This window comes from Ornithorhynchus anatinus, chromosome 2 (assembly GCF_004115215.2).
Source record: "Ornithorhynchus anatinus isolate Pmale09 chromosome 2, mOrnAna1.pri.v4, whole genome shotgun sequence".
Lineage (NCBI taxonomy): Eukaryota > Metazoa > Chordata > Mammalia > Monotremata > Ornithorhynchidae > Ornithorhynchus > Ornithorhynchus anatinus.
The window spans coordinates 42,538,353-42,560,779 of record NC_041729.1 but is presented as its reverse complement, the minus strand read 5'-3'; the positions used below and the strand labels follow the sequence as shown (position 1 = coordinate 42,560,779).

The 22,427-nt window shown below is 42.7% G+C and overlaps 1 protein-coding gene across 1 annotated transcript in view; it reads right to left on the bottom strand.

Moving 5' to 3' along the window:
- Positions 1-7,956: 7,956 nt before the first annotated feature.
- Positions 7,957-22,427, bottom strand: part of PRKAR1B (protein kinase cAMP-dependent type I regulatory subunit beta) — a 171,240-nt gene continuing 156,769 nt past the window's right edge. Inside the window, exons 10-11 of the mRNA XM_029053257.1 lie at positions 11,416-11,497; positions 7,957-11,074 (exon numbers count right to left, since the gene is read on the bottom strand). Coding sequence (XP_028909090.1) covers positions 10,902-11,074; positions 11,416-11,497 — 255 coding nt within the window. The 3' untranslated portion in view covers positions 7,957-10,901. The remainder of the gene's footprint in view (positions 11,075-11,415; positions 11,498-22,427) is intronic.

The window sequence follows — 22,427 nt, the reverse complement described above, 5'->3', positions numbered from 1 at the left end:
GGGTGCTTTCAAAACCATAACAATCCATTTTCTGTATCAAAAAGGGTCAGGAATGGCTACTTCCCCTGCAAGGCCCTCGGCAGAGTTTTCCGAGAGCAGCAGCAGCAGCCCACAGATGCAGAAAGTGCAGGCGGCTGGCAGAAGTCATCCGGACCCTCGCTCACCTCCACCTCCCCACCACCTCGGCTGGAGAGCCATAAAACCCAGGCGGTCGGGAAGGACAAGAGTTGCGGCTCAGTGGAAAGAGGCCAGGCTTGGGAGTCAGAGGTCAGGGGTTCGAATCCCGGCTCTGCCACCTGCCAGCTGTATGACTGTGGGCAAGTCACTTCACTTCTCTTGCCTCAGTTACCTCATCTGTAAAATGGGGATTAACTGTGAGCCTCAGATGGGACAACCTGATTACCCTGTATCTACCCTAGTGCTTAGAACAGTGCTCTGCACATAGTAAGCACTTAACAAATACCAACATTATTATGACTGAGGGGAAGGAGAGTAGCCCGACATCCTCATAAATCCAGGCTTCAGCAGAGAGCCTTCTCCAGTGGGGTTGCTTTACTGAAACCCCAACCAAGAAAATTAGTTATTTATAGTAATGTCGACCCTTAGTTCAGTGTCTGGCACACAGTAAACACTAAACAAATACCATTTAAAAAAATGTCCGTCTCCCCCCCCTTTTTTTATGGTATTTGTTACACGCTATGTGCCAGGCACTGTTCTAAGCGCTGGGGTAGCTATGAGGTAATCAGGTTGGACACAGTCCCTGTCCCACATGGGGCTCAAAGTCTTAATCCCCATTTTACAGAGAAGGTAACTGAGGCCCAGAGAAATGAAGTGACTTGCCCCAGGTCATACAGCAGACAAGTGGTGGAGCCGGGTCCTTCTGACTGCCAGGCCCATGGCCTATCCACTAGGTGATGCTACTTTAGACTGTAAGCTCGTTGTGGGCAGGGAAAGTGTTTACCAACTCTATTGTAGTGTACTCCTCCAAGTGTTTAGTACAGTGCTCTGCACACAAAAGTGCTCAATAAATACCATTGATGATGATGATAATGAAGTGGAACGGGTAAATTCTCCAGTGGCATGTGAGTGGGGCTCTTTGCAATAGGCTACAGGGAGCAATACAGAGTTGCAGCTGCACACACGGTTAGGTTTGGATAGGTTCTGGATAGAACATAGGAATCGGAATTGGAAGGGACAATTCTGGATAGTACGTGGGAATGAAAGCTGGAAGGGTTTGTATGGTCACCTGCTCCCCTCCTTCCCCTTCCTTCCACCTTAAACCATCTGAGACAGCATGCCTTTCTGATTGCCTAGCCTATAAAGATTTCCAGAGATGGAGGCTTCCAATCTTTCTCAGTGGTCCACTGAATTAACCACCCTGGCAGTCAATCAATCACTGGTGTTTATTGACAGTCAGGATGTTCTTCTTTGTGTCCGACCCAAAATTCCTTCTATAAATTAAGCCCATTTCCTCATCTCTTCTTTCTCTGCCCAAGCGCAAATCAGTGCAAAACTAGAAACTGTGTTTCCACTCTCACATGGTCCAAATGAACTGAAATTCTTTCTACACTCAGACCATCAGTGTCTTTGCACGTGCAATTCCCTCAGGGCGTACTTTCAAAACTGGGTTTGGCCTCCAATCAGTTAAGTGAGAAGCAGCATGGCCTAGTGGAAAGAGCACAGGCCTGAGAGTGAAAAGACCTAGATTCTTATCCTCATGCTGTTACTTGCCTGCTGTGTGACCTTGGGCAAGTCACTTAACTTCTCTGGGCTTACAGTTTCCCCATCTGCAAATGGGGATTCAATAGCTGTTCTCCTTCACCCCTAAACTGTGAGTCCCATGTAGGACAGGGAAAATCACTGATCTGATTGTACTGTACGTACCCCAGTGCTTAGCACAGTACTTGGCACGTACTAAGTACTTAACAAATATCTAAGCAGCATAGCATAGAGGAAAGCAGCATGGCAGAGTGGATAGAGCACAGGCCTGGGAGTCAGAAGGTCTTGGGTTCTAATCCTGGCTCCACCACTTATCTACTTTGTGACCTTGGACAAGTCACTTCACTTCCCTGGGCCTCAGTTATCTAATCTGTGAAATGGGGATTGAGACTGTGAGCCCTACATGGGACAGGGTCTGTGTCCAACCTGATTTGCTGGTATCCACCCGGTGCTTAGTACAGCACCTTGTACATAGTAAGCGCTCAACTAATACTGCAATTATTATTATTACTATTATTACTGTGAGGGTGGGAAGATCACAGCATAGAGCAAACTTCCCACTTATTTAGTTTAGTTTATCTGGAGACTGAACTACAGGGTGCTTTTTGTGGGTAGGGAATGTGTTTGCCAAATCTGTAGTATTGTACTGTTTTTGAGTCATTTGCAGCATGGCTTAGTGGAAAGAGCAGGGGCTTGGGAGTCAGAGGATGTGGGTTCTAATCCCAATCCCACCTCTTATCAGCTGTGTGACCTTGGGCAAGTCACTTCACTTCTCTGTGCCTCAGTTACCTCATCTGTAAAATGGAGATGAAGACTGTGATCCCCACATGGCACAACTTGATTACCTTGTATCTACCCCACTGCTTAGAACAGTGCTTGGCACATAGTAAGCGCTTAAATACCATCATCATTACTCTCCCAAGTGTTTAGTACAGTATTCTGAACACAGTAAGCGCTCAGCAAATACCAGTGATGATCAGTCTCCTCCCCCTCCTCCACCTGGCAGGAGGCAGGCTTAAGAATGTTGCTTCCAGATAGGATTATGACTTCCGAAAGATCAACAAGTGAGATCACCCACGGGAGAGGGCCCAGAGAAGCCCAAAATATCCCTGGCTTCTTGAGAGCCTTTGGATGGCCACAGTGACTGGCACCAGGATAGACCAATGTTTTTGGAAGAAAGGTCAGCCTTCAGGGAAACCTTCCCTTCCCCCAGCAGCTCCAGCTAAACCCTCAGCCAAGGAAGGCAGAGCATCAAATCCACACCTCTTGGATCCTGTAACCCGACTTCTAGGTCCAGCACCTAAACTTCTGACCCTTCGATAATTGTAATGATACTAAAAAAATAATAATGAGAGCATAGCTGTGCTCACCTAAGCACAGCTATCCCGCGTGGGCTCGTGAGCAGAATGAGCAACAACAGCAGGATACGCAAATAGCTGCTCTATTGCAAGCTGAAGCAGGGAAACCGTAAGCATGGAGGGCAGTGGAAGCATCTTAAGGACCCGGGAAAAATGAAGCTTCAGACAATATACATCCCAACTGAAAACTGGGAGTCAATTGCAGACGACAGATCTGCCTGGTGCAATGGCCAACCGTCAAGAAGTAAGTAGTTCTCTTAAAGATAAAGCCAAAGAGAAAACAGTGGCAGGTACTACGAACATTAAGTTCAACAACACAACAAAGAACAATCTTTGTGAAGGCCCAAAGAGGCAGGGATTGTGAATGCTGCATTGACCTCTTCAGGCACACGTGCAATCGTAAGGTGAACTTCACTGCCAATGGTATCTTCTTTAAATACACGGGACGACCATATTTAGTAATAATAATTGCAGTATTTAATGGCTTAGTGGAAAGAACAAGGGCCTGGAAGTCAGAAGGTCAAGAGTTCTAACCTTGACTCCACCACATGTCTGCTGTGACCTTGGGCAAATCATTTCACTGTTCTGTGCCTCGGGTACTTCATCTGTAAAATGGGGATTAAGATTGTAAGCCCCATGTGGGACAGGGACTGTGCCCAACCTGATTTGCTTGTATCCATCCCAGCGCTTAGAACAGTACCTGGCATATAGTAAGTGCTTAACAAGTGCCATAATTATTATTCTAAGTGCTGGAGTAAAGTATTAGCAGATTGGACACAGTCCCCACCCCACACGGGGCTAATGGTCTAAGGGGAAGGGAGAACAGGGATCTTATCCCCATGTTTACTGATGAGGAAACAGAGGCACTGAGAAGTGAAGTGAGTTGCTCAAGGTCACACAGTAGGCAATCAGTTAATCATACTTCTTGAGCACTTATTGTGTGCAGAGCACTGAAAAAGCACTTTGGAGAATATGATATAACAGAGTTGGTAAACACATTCCCTGTTTTCAAGGAGCTTACGGTCTAGAGGTAAGTGTCAGAGTTGGGACCCGAAAACACGACTCCTTTCCAGGGTTGCTCAATACATATGAATTTGCACAGTCCAAGAGCTGAGTGGTTCTCTTTGCCCCTCAGAATCTTCTTTTCTTTTTTCAAGACAGCCTCCTGGCATTGGCATTCTCTGGAGCTTTGAGCGAAAAGGAAACTCTGCCATTTAGCCTCCAGCTCTCTAACCTGCTTGAAATTGAGGGATCTGTAGATGCCTGTTCCATTCCCTACAGGAATGGATTGATTGACTGAAGTGCCCTTTGCATAACTCTGTCATCCAAAACCTGGCTATTGGGTTGTGAAGGCTGCAGCTCAAGTGAATCTTTAAGTAGGTCTTGTGACCAGTGAGGAGGAGTCCAGAGTATTTGGAACCCAGGGTGATAAAATTACAATCTAGTTTATTGCATTTCCCTTGGATAAATTTCTCACTGCTTCAGTTTCTTTCCAGGAGGCTTCCCTTTCCAGTTCGCAGTGCTCTTAGTACCAAAAAATGGCTTCCACATTCTTCCCTTTCCCTCCTCATCTCCAGTCTAAATCCTGGCCAGTGAGCCCCAGAATTCACCACCTCAAATAAACTGATTTTGGTGGTGAATCACACCATCGACTTTCTTTTTGGGCCAACCAGAAAATAGATATGGGACCAGCACCATGAGGTGGTCACTTACACTGTCAATTAACACATTTACCTGAAGAATAAATGGGAAGCACCCCCACGGTATGGAGGATAATGCGCAGGCCTAGAAGCCAGAGTACCTGGGTTCTAATCCAGACTCTGCCACTTGCCTGCTCTGCGACTTTGACCAAGTCACTTAACTTCTCTGTGCCTCAGTTTCCTCACTTGCAAAATGGGAATTCACAGATCCCTCCTATTTAGTTGCGAGCCCCATGTGGGACAGGGACTGTATTCGGCCTGATTAAGTTGTATCTACCCTAGGGGCTAGAATAATGCTTGACACATACAAAGTAAGTATTTAACAAATACCATTAAAAAACATCGTTTAACTTGGAGCATTGAAATTCACATTATCCTCCAGAGAGATATTTTTAAAGTTATCTTGACTTTGCCTCAGCATTCACATAGCACTCCCTTCTGCACTGCCCACGCAGTTGGGTCTTTACCCTCTCAACACTTTGATACTCACCCCATCCCCAGCTCCACAGCACATATGTATATATACTTAAACTCTGTCACTTCCCCTATCTGTAATTTAATGTTTGTCTCCACTAGATTGCAAGCTCCTTGAGTGCAGGATTCTTGTCGGCCAACTTTACTGTACTGTACTCTCTGATGCTCTCCACACATTAAGTGCTCAATAAATACAAATGATTAATTCACATGCCATTCTTTTTTTTTGGTGTCTACATGTATAAGAGTGAAGTTGTCACAGTCTGGGTCACTCCCTCCATGTTCTCTGCTGGCTTGGAGATGTTCCCAAGAGAGCTGGCTGAGCGTGCGAGGGGCCATGTATACAATACAGGCACCCCCATTCTCCAACATCACCTCCTCCCACTTTTTTTTTTTAATGGTATTAGTTAAGCGTTTACTACGTGCCAGACACTGTACTAAGTGCTGGAGTAGATACAAGCTAATTAAGTTGGACACATGGGGCTTACATTCTTAATCCCCATTTTACAGATGAGATAACTTAAGGCCCAGAGAAGTGAAGTCATTTGCCCAAGGTCATGTAGCCGACAAGTGGTGGATCCGGGATTAGAATCCAGATCCTACTGATTCTCAGACTCGTGACTTTCCTCTAGGCCACGCTGCTTCTCGATTACTGCAGTACTGTCTCCCGGAGAAGCAGAAGTGTGGGAAAATGACCCCTGGTGAGCCAATTGGTTTCACCCCTTTCCCATCTGCCAACCCCTGCTGTAGCTCTCTCTCCATCCTTCCCCAGTTATGGAAGTAAGAGCTGAATCTCAGGGTGGGGTGAGGAAAAGCTTCTTCCTCCTGCCTGCCGTCCCAGGTGGCTACAGAAGTGGCTTCCCCTAGAACAGGCATAGCTTGGTGGTCAAGACTGCCGAAGAGATCGCACTTTTAGCCATGGCAGTCACAATAGAAGCCCAACTACTCAAGGACAGGGATCGTGTCTACTAACTCTACAGTGCTCTCCCAAGCACTTAGTATGGTGCTCCGCACAGAGTAAGCGTTCAATAAATACTACTGACTGACTGAAGTGGCAACAGGGAGTCTAAGAGAAGAGCAGTTAATCTCCTACCCCCTCCAAGTCTCCATATGTCTCTCTCTCTCTCCTCAAATGTCTTACTTTGTCTCTGTGTCAGTGACCCCTCCCCTGTCTATGTTTCCCTCTGTGTCACCCTGGCATGAAGTATGGGTTCTTTTGCTAGTTAACTATAAATGAATGTGAGTCTGAGTTTCATGCATACCTGATTATAAAACAACAACAGCCAAAGAGCCTTGCTGAGCCTCAGTCTCTAGTCCAGGATTAGCCATTTATTTATTGGGGAATACCCCAATTTAACCTTTTCAGGGCTTCTCTTTCTCATTCTGCAAATATGAATAGGACTCCTCACCTATATCATCATGGCAAGGTGGGGATTCAGGATTAGATTATCTGAAAAACCAATGGCAGTACTATTTTAAATTGAGCTGATTATGTGGGAACTTTTTATCCAGAGATTGATAGTTTGATATGCAATGATAGACAGAGGCTCTGCAGGTTAAATTAAATGATTTTCGGAGGCAAGCACTGTGAACTCTACTAACCTCTTTGCATATCCCTGAACCCCAATGTGGGGGAGGGATTGGGTTTCAAGGGATCCTTGCTTCAATTCCTGCTTTGTACAAACACCCAGAGTTTCAGGGAGCTCTGTGCAAGGGCTGGGATTCCTAGCACTTGTTTTGTAGTAGGGTTCCCAACCTGCCTTGGGGATGATCAAGTTCTGTAGGTGGGTCTGTGTGGCTTCTGAGAAGCAGGGTGGCCTATAGAATAGAGCACAGACCTGGTAGTCAGAAAGACCTGGGTTCTAGACCTGGCTGTGCCACTTGTCAACTGGGCGACCTTGGATAAGCCACTTCACTTCTCTGTGTCTCAGTTACCTCATCTATAAAATGGGGATTAAGACTGTGAGCCCCATGTGGGATAAGGACTGGTAGGGATTGTCTCTGTTGCTGAATTGTACTTTGCAAGCGCTTAGTACAGTGCTCTGCACACAGTAAGCGCTCAATAAATACGACTGAATGAATGAATGATTAGCTTGAATCTGCCCCAGCACTTAGAACAGTGTTTGACACATTGTAAGCACTTAACAAACACCATAAAAGGCAAAGAAAAAAAAGAAAGCTCTGGCCTGGTCTAAGATACCATGAAAAATTGGTGTTCTCAACTTTTGTGGGCTCCAAAAGCAGTGTGGCCAAGAGGAAAGTGGATAGAGCACAGGCCAGGGAGTCAGAGGATTGGGTTTTAATTCCAGCTCCACCACTTGCTCAGGATCACACAGCAGACAAATCATTTAAATTTCTCTGTGCCTCAGTTACCTCATTTATAAAATGAAGATTAAGACTATCAGCCCTATGTGGGTCAGGGACTGTGTCCAACCTGATTATCTTGCATCTACTCCACTACTTAGTAGAGTACCTGGCACACAGTAAGCACTTAACAAATACCATTTCAAAAACAAACAAAAAACCAAAGCAAAATCTCAGATACTATATGACGTTCCAATACGTCTAAGTAGGTCCCCAGTTCAACCATGATTTTCACTACTAGAAAGTTCACAATTGCACTAATACAATTACTTCATACTATGTCTTCCTCCAATTGATTACTTATTATGATCATTTTTATAAGGTAATAGAATATCACATACTTCAGTCTTCAATGATTTTATTTTTCTTCACACAAGAGTTCAAATCTGGTTTCCACGATCTTTATGTATGGTTTAGCTCACAGAACAATTGCAGGAGTTAAACTTCAAGATAAGCACTTTCAAGTTTAAGTAACAATCAAATGTTTTCCCACACATTACACCAAACACAAGATTTGTTGCTTTGTTTCATTTTACTAATACAGAAGCAAAAACACAACAGGTAAATATTATGTGAATGCTGAAATGAAGACCTCAATGTTTTTTTTAAAAAACAGACTGCATAAATCTACTCGAAAGATGAAGATGGCAAAATCCAGCAAAGAAAATACAGCCCTTATGTAACCAAGCTAAAGGAAACGATTTGTAGGATCTTGTACAGTCAGTTCTCCTATAACGCAGGAGGCTACATTCTTGATGAGTTAAGGAAAAGTCACAGATTATGTGAATTCTGACTGACACCATGGGCATGCATATACTGTTCCTTCTGACTCTGCATGGCATCTACCCAGATTCATAAGATTCTCCCTTGTGGGAAGAACATTCCCTAATGCCCCAGCAGCATTTCTAGCCAAAAGGTATATAGGGAGCACATGTGTTATGGGAGATCTGAGTGAACCTAAGAATTCCTGATACAAAGCTCTGTGGCCAAGGATGCAATAATCAAAACCCTAACACTGAAGAATTAATCATCTAATCTTGAGTTGGCTTCTAATAATCTTCTAAAGAAAAACCAATCATCGACACCTATTTGTGAATCAGTCCTTTCCATAAGCCTCAGCCAAACCTTCGCCCGAATAACTTTTTTGATGACCGAGAATGTTGGAACCTTAATTTTAACTGGAATTTGTCAATGGCTATAAATTATGTGACCAGAAGGGCATTTTGCTGCTCTATTACATTTTAAAGTGATTTAGTTTAATAGGTTTTTACTTTAGAGTAGTTATAAAGAGATTTTAATGTAATAGTCTGTGCAGATGATTGAGTCTGTAAATACCTACTCGTCCGATGGATTGTCAAGAAAATGTCAAAAACCCCCCATTTTTCTCTGTTTATACTGGATAATACATGAAATATCTAAAGCATAATATTAAATAATAAATATAACTCAAGAAACCACCAAAAATAATCTAAAATATCTTGAAATGACTAAAAACCTGCTGGTAGAGAAAACACAGGAGTTTATTTGTTTTTACATTTTGGTTTTGTTTAGTTCATGTATGTAAAAGGACCTTTCACCTTAGATAGTTAAAAAACAATTTCTGGAGTCTATGTCCCAGAACGTAATTTGGTTCACTGCATTACTTCACATGCATGAAGCCTCACATAAAGAATCTTACTGCAGTTGCATGGTAACATCTCTGGAGATGAGATAAAAAGGTAATAATTTATTATTTTTAAAAGGCAGAAAGATGTTCAAATCAATAAAAAATTGCCTCAGTTGTTAAGACAGAAGAGGCTGCTTTTTATCATGGGTTAATATTTGATACTGTTCCCATAATTCCCAATTTTAGAAGATTCCAAAACAGGGCTAATATGATACTTTTCAAAATAAGAGCAACAGGTGTTTGAGACAGAAAAAAAATATAATCAGGCAAAAAAAACATAGTTAATGGACTTAACTACGCTCTGAGTTTCAAATGAGCTAAGTGAGCTCCAACATTTTATAATTGATCCATTACTTGAAATATTGAATTGCTGTTAAACATTTCCAACACCTTTTCTGTGTGATCTTTCAAGCAGAGAGATGTGAAACCCACTTTATACAACTCTTAAAACCATCCCAAGGAAACACGCTTTGTCACTTAAAAATATCTGAGGGGGGAATCAAGGAAAGAGGAAGATGAGGGGAAGGAAAGAAGAGGGTGAATGAGTCTTGGGTATGGAAACAGTCCTAAAATCTTGGAGGAGGGACGGCCCCTCTCATGATTTCCTCTATGCAGCACCCATCTTTTTTTTAAGGCTGGAGTCCTGGTTTCAGGTCCCTGGTTCTCTGCTCCCAGAGCCCAGGCACTTAGACCTCTTCAATCTTTGTAAATGTCCATATTATGGTAGAAGACATAAACATCTAAATGACCCAGCCTTTTATACAAGTATGGTTTTACCCAATCCCTACACTTCACCTGTAATGTCTTCGTGTAAGTACATGGCGAAGTGAAAACGTGATATCAGTAGCTCCTCTTTCTCTCTTTCTCTCCCACTTACAGACATTATTAGTTGGTGACACTTGGACGCTCCTGAAAAATGATTCCTCTCTTAGATGCTCTCCTTCGCAACCCTGAGTTGCTAAGCAGATTGCAAGTTTCAATAACAAACAGAATGACCCAGGACTTGATGTTTTAGCACTCCAGTGTTCCTTCTCTAGATCATAAGCTCCTTGTGGGCAGGGAATGTGTCTACCAACTCTGTTGTATTGTACTCTCCCAAGTGCTTAGTACAGAGTGCTCCGCACGAACGGTAAGTGCTCAATCAATGCAACTGACTGATTCTCTCACCTTTCTCGTTATAAATTTGCTAATGACTACTGTCACATGTATTTTAGAAACCAGAGTCCGTAGCCATTTAAAAATATTTTCCACTCAAAGGCAAAGGGAAAATGACCTGAATGCCTCATGAAATTCAGCTAAAATATAAGGACCTTCACTGGCATTTTGTCTTGTAATTTTCATAAAGGTTTTGAAATACAGAAGGTGGGTATTTTATCCGCCAATATATGAGTCAAAAATCTTACAATTCATCAAGATGCTGAAAATCTAGTTTCATCCACACAGTTGTCTCCCTGTTTCACTGGTGTGCAAAAATGGAATTTATACCCAGTACATCAGAAAGTAACATAATATTTCACAAAAAATGCACATCTCATTTTCTCAAACAACTAGGGAAACAGCACGGGTCAAATTTTTTCGGGCACAAAGGAACACAAAGGTGGCAATTCCAGATGATGTTTCTTAAACGGTCAGAGAAATGAAGCTGTTGTATCTCTGAATGTTTCTCTTCAGGATCTCAGAACATGGGCCGAGCACCCGTTCAAAGCGAGGACGATCCAGTTTTACACACTTCAGGGGACCACGGGCCACCACGGTGGCGGCCCGAGGTCGGTTGAGCAACAAAGCAATTTCTCCTGAAAGAAGGAAGAAAATTCCGATCACACTTTTTTATTTCTCTTTCCGGTGAGCCCTGCAAATATGGTTCCCCGCCAGCACACTAACAGGGCTGAATGAAGAGGTGTCTTCTGGATACTAAACCTATTTCTGTGGCCCAGAAGCTCAGATGGCCCAGGCGGGTCATATGCATTGAAAGAGAGATTTTAATCTCGGGCTCAATAAATCCTAATGAGTGATGGATGGACTGGTTTTAATGAGTTCTGCTTTTGTTGGAAATTCAAGAAAACCAGTTCCAAAATGATGAGGAAAAACGCCAATTTTTTCAGAGCGACATGAAAAACAAAGACGATGTTCTTACCAAAGTAATCTGACGGTCCAAGTCTTCCGACCTCTACGTATTCCTCATTATCAGATCTGCGCTGAAGGACAGAAGCTGTGCCCTAGAGAAAGAAAAAGGTCAAAAAAAGAGAGACTAACTCATGGGGTCCCAAACTTAAAGGACATGTTGGCGCATAATGCGATTCGAGAGGTTTCCTTCTTCACAGTCAAGTCCTTTTAATGATGGAGTCTCCTGTCAGAAAACTTCAGGACCAAGAATCTGTGCAGAGGAAGTGATTACACTGATGATATTCTCTCGTCACTGCCTGCTGTGTTTCTGCTGAGGTATTCTTATAGTATATGGAGAAAAAATGAGTTAGCTAAGACCAGCCCATTATTTCCCAGTGTAAATATAAGGTCATGGGACAGAAATGCTGCTCGATGACTGAATGCATCTCTACATATTCTGCCATACCTTAAATAACCCGATTTCCAGTTGTATTTTTGGAAATATTTAGAGTTTCTTGAAATAGAAACCAATAAAAGAACCAGTTACAAGAGCCAGAATCTTACATAGCAAGAAGCAAGAAGGAGAATGCTAGGAAAATAACTCCCTTTTTTTTTTTTTTTTACAAGAGTATTTATGTTACTATCACTTTTGCTGCCCAATCCTTCCAGTTGACCTTTTATTAGTATTCAAGATCTGGGAAATGTGCCACAACACTCTCTGTCTTCCCACCATACACAAGCAAGCTTGCAGGAGACAGACCATCAACTGGACAATTCTTCTCCCCTTAGAAATCTACCCTGGGTGGAGAGGGGAGCTGGGTAGACATTTGTCTGTTAAATTATTAACACTAAGACTGTGAGCTAAATGGACATGGCAGAATAATAATTAAGGAATGCCTGATAAAGTCCCCACAAAATACATTACACATTAAAGAAGCCCAACCTTCAGCTCCAGGGAGTCCCCAAAACATAGTTTATCACAATGACAGAAGTGCTCTCTGACCCCTTACCTAAAATGACACCAATGTTAATAACAACATTTACTGAGCTGGATGCGAGGTCTGATGAGACTCCAGTATCAAGTTATACAACTGACCAAATTCAATATCAGTGAATGGGGTAAACCTGCTGGTTACTTCTTGTGCACAACGTCTCCTCTGTTTCTTGGGTTAAGGCTACACAACCCAGAGTGTAATGGAGAGTTGGCATTAATCCAGTGACTCTGGTTATACAGAGCGCCAATCTAGTTCACCCAGGGCCAAAAATGCAGTAAGGCAACTTTTTTGGCACTAGAGGAGAGATAAGAATGGATTCATTTTTCATCCACAATTACACACCGGTCTTCAAACCTCATCATTTGTGAATACAACCATAATCTAGACAGTTATTCTTAATCCTTTCAGAGAACCTACACGCCATTTTCGTCCGATTAACTTTAACAAGTGGCATCCAAATTCCCCAAAAGAGTTATCAGCTAAGTGTGAGTGAGCCCTTTACTCCGTGACTGTATTTTGCTTACCCTGGCTCACCTGAGGAGCAACGCATTAAGAAATGTTCAGCTTTTTACCAGGTTAATTTATAATCTTAACCTCTAATCGGCCTATAGTGTACACAAGTCAGAGGACCTAACTGCTGCTGCCTAGACCAAGAACCTGCAGGCACCTTATATTTGAAGCTCGGATGAAATTTTCTGAGTCTCCATGTCCCTATCATTGGCAGCTGTTATAAACTGTGTGCCATGTTTACCAACTCAATCTGAAAGATTGCAGGTAACAGTTTCTCCCGAGCCCCTATTTGAAAGTGCAAACTACACTTAGATTGTGGAAATGCTTGCGAGGAGAAAGAACAGATTGTCAATTGCTCATATTCACAAATTTAAACTGTTTTGAAGTTTTATGACAACCACAATAATACTACCTTACAATCACAATAATTAATAATATTAGTACAGTCTTCTTATATTGGGTTGAGGGCCTTCCCCGAAGTCAACATACCTTCTAACCTTTAAGGAGGAGCTTTTATTCACAGCATATTAGCTTTATATAATAAAAATTGTGGCATTTATTAAGCACTTATTATGTGCCAGGCACTGTACTAAGCGCTGAATACAAGCAAATAGGGTTAGACACAGTCCCTGTCTCACGTGGGGCTCACAGTCTCAATTCCATTTTTATAGATGAGGTGACTGAGGCACAGAGAGATGAAATGACTTGCCCAAGGTCACAAAGCCGACAAGTGGTGGAGCCGGTATTAGAACCCATGACCTTCTGACTCCCAGGCCCGTGTTCTATCCACTACACCATGCTGCTTCAGACCATACTCAGGTAATTGAAAATATGGAATATAAATAGGAAAGAGTAGAATAATAATAATAATAATTATGGTACTATGTGCCAAGCACTGTTCTAAGCACTGGGATAGATACAAGGAATTCAGGTTGTCCCACGTGGGGCTCACAGTAATAATCTTCATTTTAAAGATGAAGTAGCAGGCACAGAGAAGTTAAGCGGCTTGCCCAAGACCACAGAGCAGACAAGTGGCGAAGCCAGGATTAGAGCCCATGCTTTTTCCATTGACCCATGATGCTTCAATAAAAGAGGCAAAGGGGCAAATTGGGGAGAGGCAGTGATATACTGTGCAATGAAGTGCCTGATGAGTTTGGGCTGAGTAGAAAGGATTTTTGGCTGAAGAGTGAAGATAATTTCCATAGGTCCCTTCAAATGGACCACTCACATGCTACAAATAGGAACTTTGAGAATCTGATCACCACAATCTGAAACTCCCTCCATGGCAAACCCAAATTCATGGAGATACCCAGTTCAGGAGGGACCCAGTTCTCAAGTCCTCTAATTATTTCACCCTCAAACCTGAGTGCAATGAAAGTGAACCCTTCCTTAAAGACTTTCTAACAACCACCAGACCAAAGTCAGAGGATAAAGAACTGCCTTTGTATCAAGCCTGCACTCCCTTTTTCCTAATTTCCATTCCTGTCAACTTCTCTGCTGAAAACAAACCAACATAGCTTCCAGGAACAGAAATACAAACCTTGCGCAACGTTCCAGCATAAAGGGGAGTATTCAGAGGTAATTACACCATTAAGCAATGCTATTTTATCTCACTTAATAACAACATGCTGCATCCATGGTTTTAATCGTGGCAAGAGCCAATACTCAGCTTCATCAGTCCTCCAGAGCAATTTCTTTGACCCTTCTGGTGCAGTCTGCATCTTTAATTCAGGAACACTGTGATATCTGCTGGAGAAAGACTGAGATGTCTGGGCTCCTCAATAAACACAGTGCTTGGCAGGAGAAAGCAATGCTTATTCCAGATACATATTTTTCCATTCTCATTTTAACAGTCATACTCTCTTCCTGCTGCTGAGCAAGTACAGGACTAAAACCAAGGCAAATATCCCTGATACCTATACTCATGTACCACAATTTCAATTCGAGGATGGGATAGTTCATGAGGAATTCATAGGGGACTGCCAGACTGACTTTTCTTGGTACTCTCTGCCAGTTTGGATACCAAAGAGAAAATGTGTAAGACCTCCCAGGAGAACCTTTATAATAATGACTATGCTCTGTTGGATTTCTATCACACTTTTTCTCCAAAGAGCTTTCACATCTCATTTGTCTTCTCAATATCTCTGTGAGGTTGGTTGGACCAGATAATGTTCCCCCATTTAGGTGGGTGAGCTGAGGTTCAGTGAGATTAAGTGATTTGCACCAAGTGATACAATTTGTCTGCAATAGAAGGGAGAGTAGAACTCAGATCTCAGTTCTCGGCATCTGGTAACCTCTGAAACCCTCTTATATTTATTTGCACAAACCTAACAGTATTCCAGGTTGGTCTATCTCTTCTTTTGAGGACTTCTTTCAAAATGCCACAGAACAACACCCAGTCAGGATTCTCTTAAAACTAGCATGTTTACTGATAGCCTGTTAGTAGCCTACATGCTTGAACTTAAACAACCCTGGACACCTATGGAAACGCAGCTTAAACCACAGCCAAGTTTTAACAGATCTTGATAGGGGAATTGTTAACTAAGCAAATACCTAGTTCCTGAAAGCAGGGAAGGAAGCCCAGCTCATCACCAGGAGATGTCTGGGAGTAAACCCTTAATCTTTAGTAGACTTGGGCATTTTCTCTCTGAGGCAATGAAAGGGCTCTATCTTCTCGGTAACTGATTCCATTAACCTCTCCTCTCAGTAAATTTAGGGATCAAGTTGCAAAAGCAACAAATGAAGCTGATTAAAAAGCACCCTGCTTCTAAAATCTCTTCACTACCCTCTCTTCATCCACCTGCTCATCCCCAAAACATGAGGACTCTGATGAAGGTCCTCTTTCATCTTTCTTGGCGGGAGACTCCATACACCAAGGGGATAAATACCCAGGACTGAACCTAGAGCAAAGCCCACACCACAGTGCCCATCGGGAAGAAGAAATACAGAGACCTGCAGCGAGTGGTCATAGTAATAGGATTTAATAAGCCCTTACTGTGTACAGAGCACTGTATTAAATACTGGAAAAGAATACATAACCATGACTTGCATTGCACAGCCAGGGACAGCAGGAGTGGTAATGCTCTGGTAGTAATAACTGTGGTATTTGTTAAGTGCTTACTCTGTGTCAGGCACTGTACTAAGAGCTGGGGTGGATACAAGCAAATCGGGTCGGACACGGTCCCTGTCCCACGTGAGGCTCATTGTCTCAATACCCATTTTACCAATGAGGTAACTGAGTCCCAGAGAATTGAAGCACCTTGCACAAAGACACAGAGAAGACAGGTGGTAGATCCAGAATTAGAACCTTCTGACTCCCAGGCCCGTGCTCCTCTATCCACTTTGCCATGCTGCTTCTCTAAGCACACCACAGCCCCAGACACTGTTTTGGACCCTGTCCACCCCATCTCTGGAGCTCAGCTCAGCAAGAGGGACGGGACATTCCAGAGTGGAGGTGCCTGGGCAGCCTGCTGACCTGCCTAGAGAGGCAGAGAAGTGGCAGCACAGTACCTCTCTGGGAATATGGGGAGGGAAATTTAAGGACAGAACCTCCTCTCAGACCACCTCGACCCTCAGGAGATAGATGGGGTCCTGCGCACTGCACTCTGAGTGGCCCTGATGCCCAAGCTAAGGCAGTAACAAATCTTCAGCCATTGTTGCCCTCCACTCAAAATGCTATAACTAGACAGGCAAAACTAGAATACTCCTTCCCGAATCAATCGATCAATGATATTTACTGAGGGCTTATTGTGTGCAGAACACTGAATTAAGCCCTTGGGAGAGTTCAAGACAACAGTTAGTAGACATGGTCCCTGCCCAAAAGAAACTTACCGTCTAAAGAATCAACCACAAACTCCTGACTATTGGTTTAAAGACACTTTACCAGCTCTCTCCCTCTTACTTATCAGCTTTTTTCTCCCACTCTGAGCTATCTCACACTCTTGGTTACACCCAAGCTAACTTTCTCACTGTGCCTTGTTCTCTACCCCCTCATCTCTGACTCCCTTGCTCAGGGCCTTCCTTCTACTCAAAATTTCCTTCTCATTCATATCTGCCGGGTCACACCTTCCCCTATCTTCAAGGTGGTCTTGAAATCATGCTTCCTTTAGGAAGGCATTCCATAATTAACCTTCTCCTCCCCGGTCACATCCTTCCTACTATCATCTCAGCACTTAGGCATTCACCATCACCCAATGAACTTTGGTTCTTAGAATTTTATGTACTCTGTTTAAGCACCCATTTATTCCTCTATCTAGCAAACTCTTTTCATTCATGAATTCATTCACTCAAACGTATTTCTTGAGCATTTACTGTGTGCAGAGCAATGTACCAAGCGCTCTAGGGAGAGTATAAAACAACAATAAAGAGACACAATCCCTGCCCACAAGGAGCTTTTCCTCCTATCAGTAATCTATTCTGAATCTGCTTCCTCCAGCAGACTGTAAACTCTTTAAGTTTAGGGATCATGGCTTTCATCTTCCATTGGACTCTCCCAAGACTCTCCCAAGCACTTAGTACAGTTGCTCTTGCATCCAGTAGGCACTCAATAAATAATACTGGATGATAAATTAGGAGAATTAGTCATCAGTGGTTGAGAGACTGCCCCCCTCTCACCATAACTCACTCAAGTGCATGTTGGACAATATCTTCAAGACCTATTAATCTGAGACCCTAAAAAGTTGCATTTTCATCTGTCATTTCAACAGAAGAACCATCATTTCCTTCCTGGTCCCCATCTTCCAATTTAGGGTTACAAATATGTTCTAAACATTCACCAGCCCATCACCACCACCATCACCATTTTCTTGCCCCAGGCCACAAAGTTTTCAGATATCCTTCCACAAAATTGTAAACTCATTGAGGTCAGGGATCATTTCTATTAATTCTATTGTACTCTCCCAACTGCTTAGTACAGTATTCTGCATAAATTAGGAACTCACTAAATATTATTCATTTGACTGATCCAAGTAGTAAAAAAAAAAATCAGCTTTCTTTCATACTCTGTCACTTAACCTCAGTAAAATTACTCTAACCAGAAGAGCACACTTGAAGACTTTAACTGTAGATGTGACTCTGAAAAACATCCCATTCCAGCCAAATAATTGTTGCCAACTTCAATGCCTGTTAAACTATTTTGAAGAATGTAAATTCTGTTATGAGCCCATCTCACAACTGCTTATCACTTTGCCTGGAAAATTTCAGGTTATGTCAGTGGATTCCTAAACAATAATATTATGGGAATAGATTTCACTCATTCTTTCAGTTTATCTTGTTTATTCTCACCTCACCCCTAAAAGATAAAGATAGGTCTTTGGGTAAACTCGTTTTTTAAAGGAGGAAAAGGGTTTAAGTAATTTGCCCCAAACGACATAAATCTGGTCCTCGTTAGATATGACTCAATTTGTTTCCTAACTTTGGTGACAATTTTATAGTTACTTCAAATGAAGGAATTTTAAGATTGAAATACCATTATCTTTATCAGTATTCCAGATTACTGAGGCCAAAGAATATTTTTAACTGGATTTATTGGGATTATTTGCTAATGTAGATTCAGTCAAAATACGCCGGTGGTCACACTCGCTATGGATTTCATATTAGAATCCTTGTTCAGAGCTCTCCATCCAAAGAGTGCTGCTTCTTCACTGTAGACCCCAAATCAAATATTTGCCCAGGGCTTGCTCTCTCCTACACCACACTCCTCCTATACTGGTATTGGTTTCAAACATACATAAAGACTAAAGAAATGAACTGTCCATTTGTAAAGAGGGAGGAAACTTTGCACTTCTAAATCTATTCATGGAAACATCCTTTTTAACTTCTTTGCTGTTACACAGTTATTTTGCTACAAAATTTCTCTTAAGTTATGAGTCCACCAGATAGCATTTACTATGTGAAACAGAATTGTACTTTCACAGACTGAGGCTTTTACTAATGTCAGAAGAGGCCCCAAATGACATTACTGTAATAATGAGAGCACTGTGCTGCTTATACACTTGTCCTGACAGTATTACGGCTCAGAAGGGGCCTTTATATTGTTAATACAATTGCACTGGCATTATAGGAGCTTGGAAATATTAATGCACAGTATACTTACTATGCAAAATTCTGACACTATCTGCTTGGCAATATTAATGCATGCTATAAGCCAAATGGAATGCTGGAAAACAAATTGAGACCTGACTGGTTAATGTACTAGACATTAGTTCTCCGTGAACGCCTGGTACAGCCCAATGTGTGGTGTGATATGTATATCAGTGACCTCATATAGGGAGAGGGGGTGTTGTCTAGTGGTTTGAGCTCGGCATTGGCTGGCGGGAGCCTCTGGGACACGTCAATTATCCTCTCCGCCTCAGTTTCTAATCCATAAAAAGGGCTAATTCCTCTAGCCCCATCTAAATGATCAGGATCTCTCGGCTGCGAAGACACAACCTCGATTATCCTATTTCAGAGAATCAATTGCCTGAAAAGGATCTGAAATTTCAAAATAATTGCGATTTGAAGTGCATTTTCTAATCCCAATCACTCACCAGTGTTGCCCCAGTTTTAGGATATGGATGAGCAAGAGCAAAATGAAGTGGACAAATGAGGCAATCCCTGGATGATTATGGCCAAAGAACACTTTAACTTTAACTACATAGATAACTGGGGCCCGGGCGGCATTTTTCTAGAATTATCGGGATAATTGTCCCAATTTTTCACTTTAGTTGGCTCACAAAGAACCCAGCCAAACAGAGGGCAGCTCTCTGAGATCCTTTCATAAACGCTTTGAGCTCCTTGGAAGAAAGTCATTACTGCACATAAATGTCAAGTGGAAGTAATACAGTAGTCATAAAGTGCAAGGCATTGTCACTAAACAGGGCAACTGCAAAAGCAGAAGGTGCTTTAAAACTTCAAATAAATATGCAGTTTCAAACACCATTAACAGCTGAGTCTCCCAGGAGACTGGATTGGCTCTTGATAATGAGTTAAATACAGCCAATCCTCCAGGTCACCACTGAAATGTCAGGAAACCTCAAAGTAACTATCACTTAGCCCAACCCTTTCTTACTATCAGTGGCCATCTTAATGGACAGCAATCCTACCTTGAGGGATAGGTTTGCATATCGGAAAGCTTAGTAAAATTGCACCGATTATCAGTTGGCCTTTCAAAGATTCTGTGGGTGATCATTAGACCACTCTTCCCACCAGACTTCAGAGCAAAGCCAGTGGGAACCTCCTGCCGCCCTCCCACCGTGCTCCCTTGGGGCATTAAGCAGCAGCAGTGGGGAGCTGCCTCCACAGATTTTAGGGTGTTGGGAAGCTCTGATTGCCTGGGTTCTGGCTGACCTGGACAGGCGGCACCCTGAGGCCCCTACAAGACCCCTTTGCCTTCAGACTTGTTGGACTCTGAACTCTGTCGTTTGTATTTCCTCTTTCATACTGTATCTGTTGCCAAATCCTTTCCCACCTTATTTTTAGACTGTGAACGCTTTAAGCTCCTTGAAGACAGGGATTATCATTATTATGATGTGCCAAGCACTACATTAAGCTATGTCTACTCACTCTATTGAATTTTCCTAAGTGTTTAGTACAGTGCTCTGCACCCAGTTAGTGCTCAATAAGTACGATTGATTGTTTGACTGAAAGGAAGGCCAGGGACATGTTTATTTTTTCATTATTATTATTATGGCATTTGTTAAGTGCTTACTTTGTTCCAGGCACTGTACTAAGTGCTGGGGTAGATACAAGGAAATCAGGTTGGGCACAGTCCCTGTCCCATTTAGGGCTCACAGTCTCAATCTCCATTTTACAGATGAGGTAACTGAGGCAGAGAGAAGTAAAGTGCCTTACCCAAGGTCATACAGCAAACAAGTGGCAGAGCTGGGACTAGAACCCGAGACCTCCTGACTCCCAGGCCCGTGTTCTACCCACTACGCCTCACTGCTTCTCTCTCAAGGGGATCTTTTTCCCCAGCCCTTAGTACAGTCCTCTGTACACATTATGCACTTATTAAACACTGTTACAACACCTAATACCTTTCTCTCTTTTTTGTACTTATTTATCCCCTCACTAGACCTAAGGCTCCAATTTATCTACATCTCTGCCTCTAGACATTGGGCATTAGAAGAGGGAGATGAGGAAGAGCTCAGCAAAGAAAGCACCATTGGAATCTCCTACTCCTGAAACTCCCCACACTCAGGATCTGAAAATTTTGAGAATTATGGATGTTTTCAGAAGAGTGAAAAGCATGTTCAGTGACTGCTGGAATAAAAAACAAGGTTCATTCTGTCCCTGGTTCAACCCACTTTTCTTCCAGGTTCTCTATGATTGTGGGTGCATCTGTGGTAAGAAGCACCAAAGGTTCTCACCAAAATGAAGAACCAACACTTTGTCCTCCAGCTTAGTACCTAAGTGCTTACCAGGTGTCGAGCGCTGGTCTAAGCACTGGGGGTAGATACAAGATAACCCCAAAAGATACAGACCCTATCTCATACTGAGCATTCTCACACTAAGAAAAGAGAACGAGTCTTTGAACCCCATTTTACAGATGAGGAAACTGAGACAAAGAAAGGTAAGGGACTTGGCCAAGGTCACACAGCAGGCAAGTGGCAGAAATGAGTCTAGAACCTGAATGAAGCTTCTGACTCCTCTTTCCCTTAGGCGACGCAACTCTGCAGTAATTAGCCATATCTCATTCCCTTTCTGACTCACCAAACCCCTCGATGCCCTTCACCTCTTGGAACAACAACAGTGAATCTGCAGTGAGTTGACAAACCTTTCCCTGCAATATAATATTAATGAAAAAAATCCAGTTCCATATTTAAGTAAGCACAGATCAGGTGAGAAGCAGCATGGCCTAGTGGATAGAGCACAGGCCTAGGAGTCATACTCCCTCTACCACCCCCCTTCACCTCTCTGCAGCTAAACCCTCTTTTCCCCCTTTCCCTCTGCTCCTCCCCCTCTCCCTTCCCATCCCCTCAGCACTGTACTCGTCCGCTCAACTGTATATATTTCCATTACCCTATTTATTTTGTTAATGAAATGTACATTGCCTTGATTCTATTTAGTTGCCGTGTTTTTACGAGATGTTTTTCCTCTTGACTCTATTTATTGCCATCGTTCTTGTCTGTCCGTCTCCCCCGATTAGACTGTAAGCCCGTCAAACGGCAGGGACTGTCTCTATCTGTTGCCGACTTGTTCATTCCAAGCGCTTAGTACAGTGCTCTGCACATAGTAAGCGCTCAATAAATACTATTAAATGAACCTGGGTTCTAATCCCAACTCTGCCAGATGTCTGCTGTGAGACCTTGGGCAAGTCATATAATTTCTCTGAACCCAGATACTTCATCTGTCAAATGGGGATTACTTCTGTGAGCCCCATGTGAGACATGGACTGTGTCTAATCTGATTACCTTCTATCTACCCCAGCGCTCAGTACAGTGCCTGGCACACAGTAAGGGCTTAACAAATATTGTTTAAAAAATGACAAAAAGAACAACAAAAACCATAAATCTGGTCAGCACAATCTATACAGTAGCTTGCACTGAAAGGGTGTCCT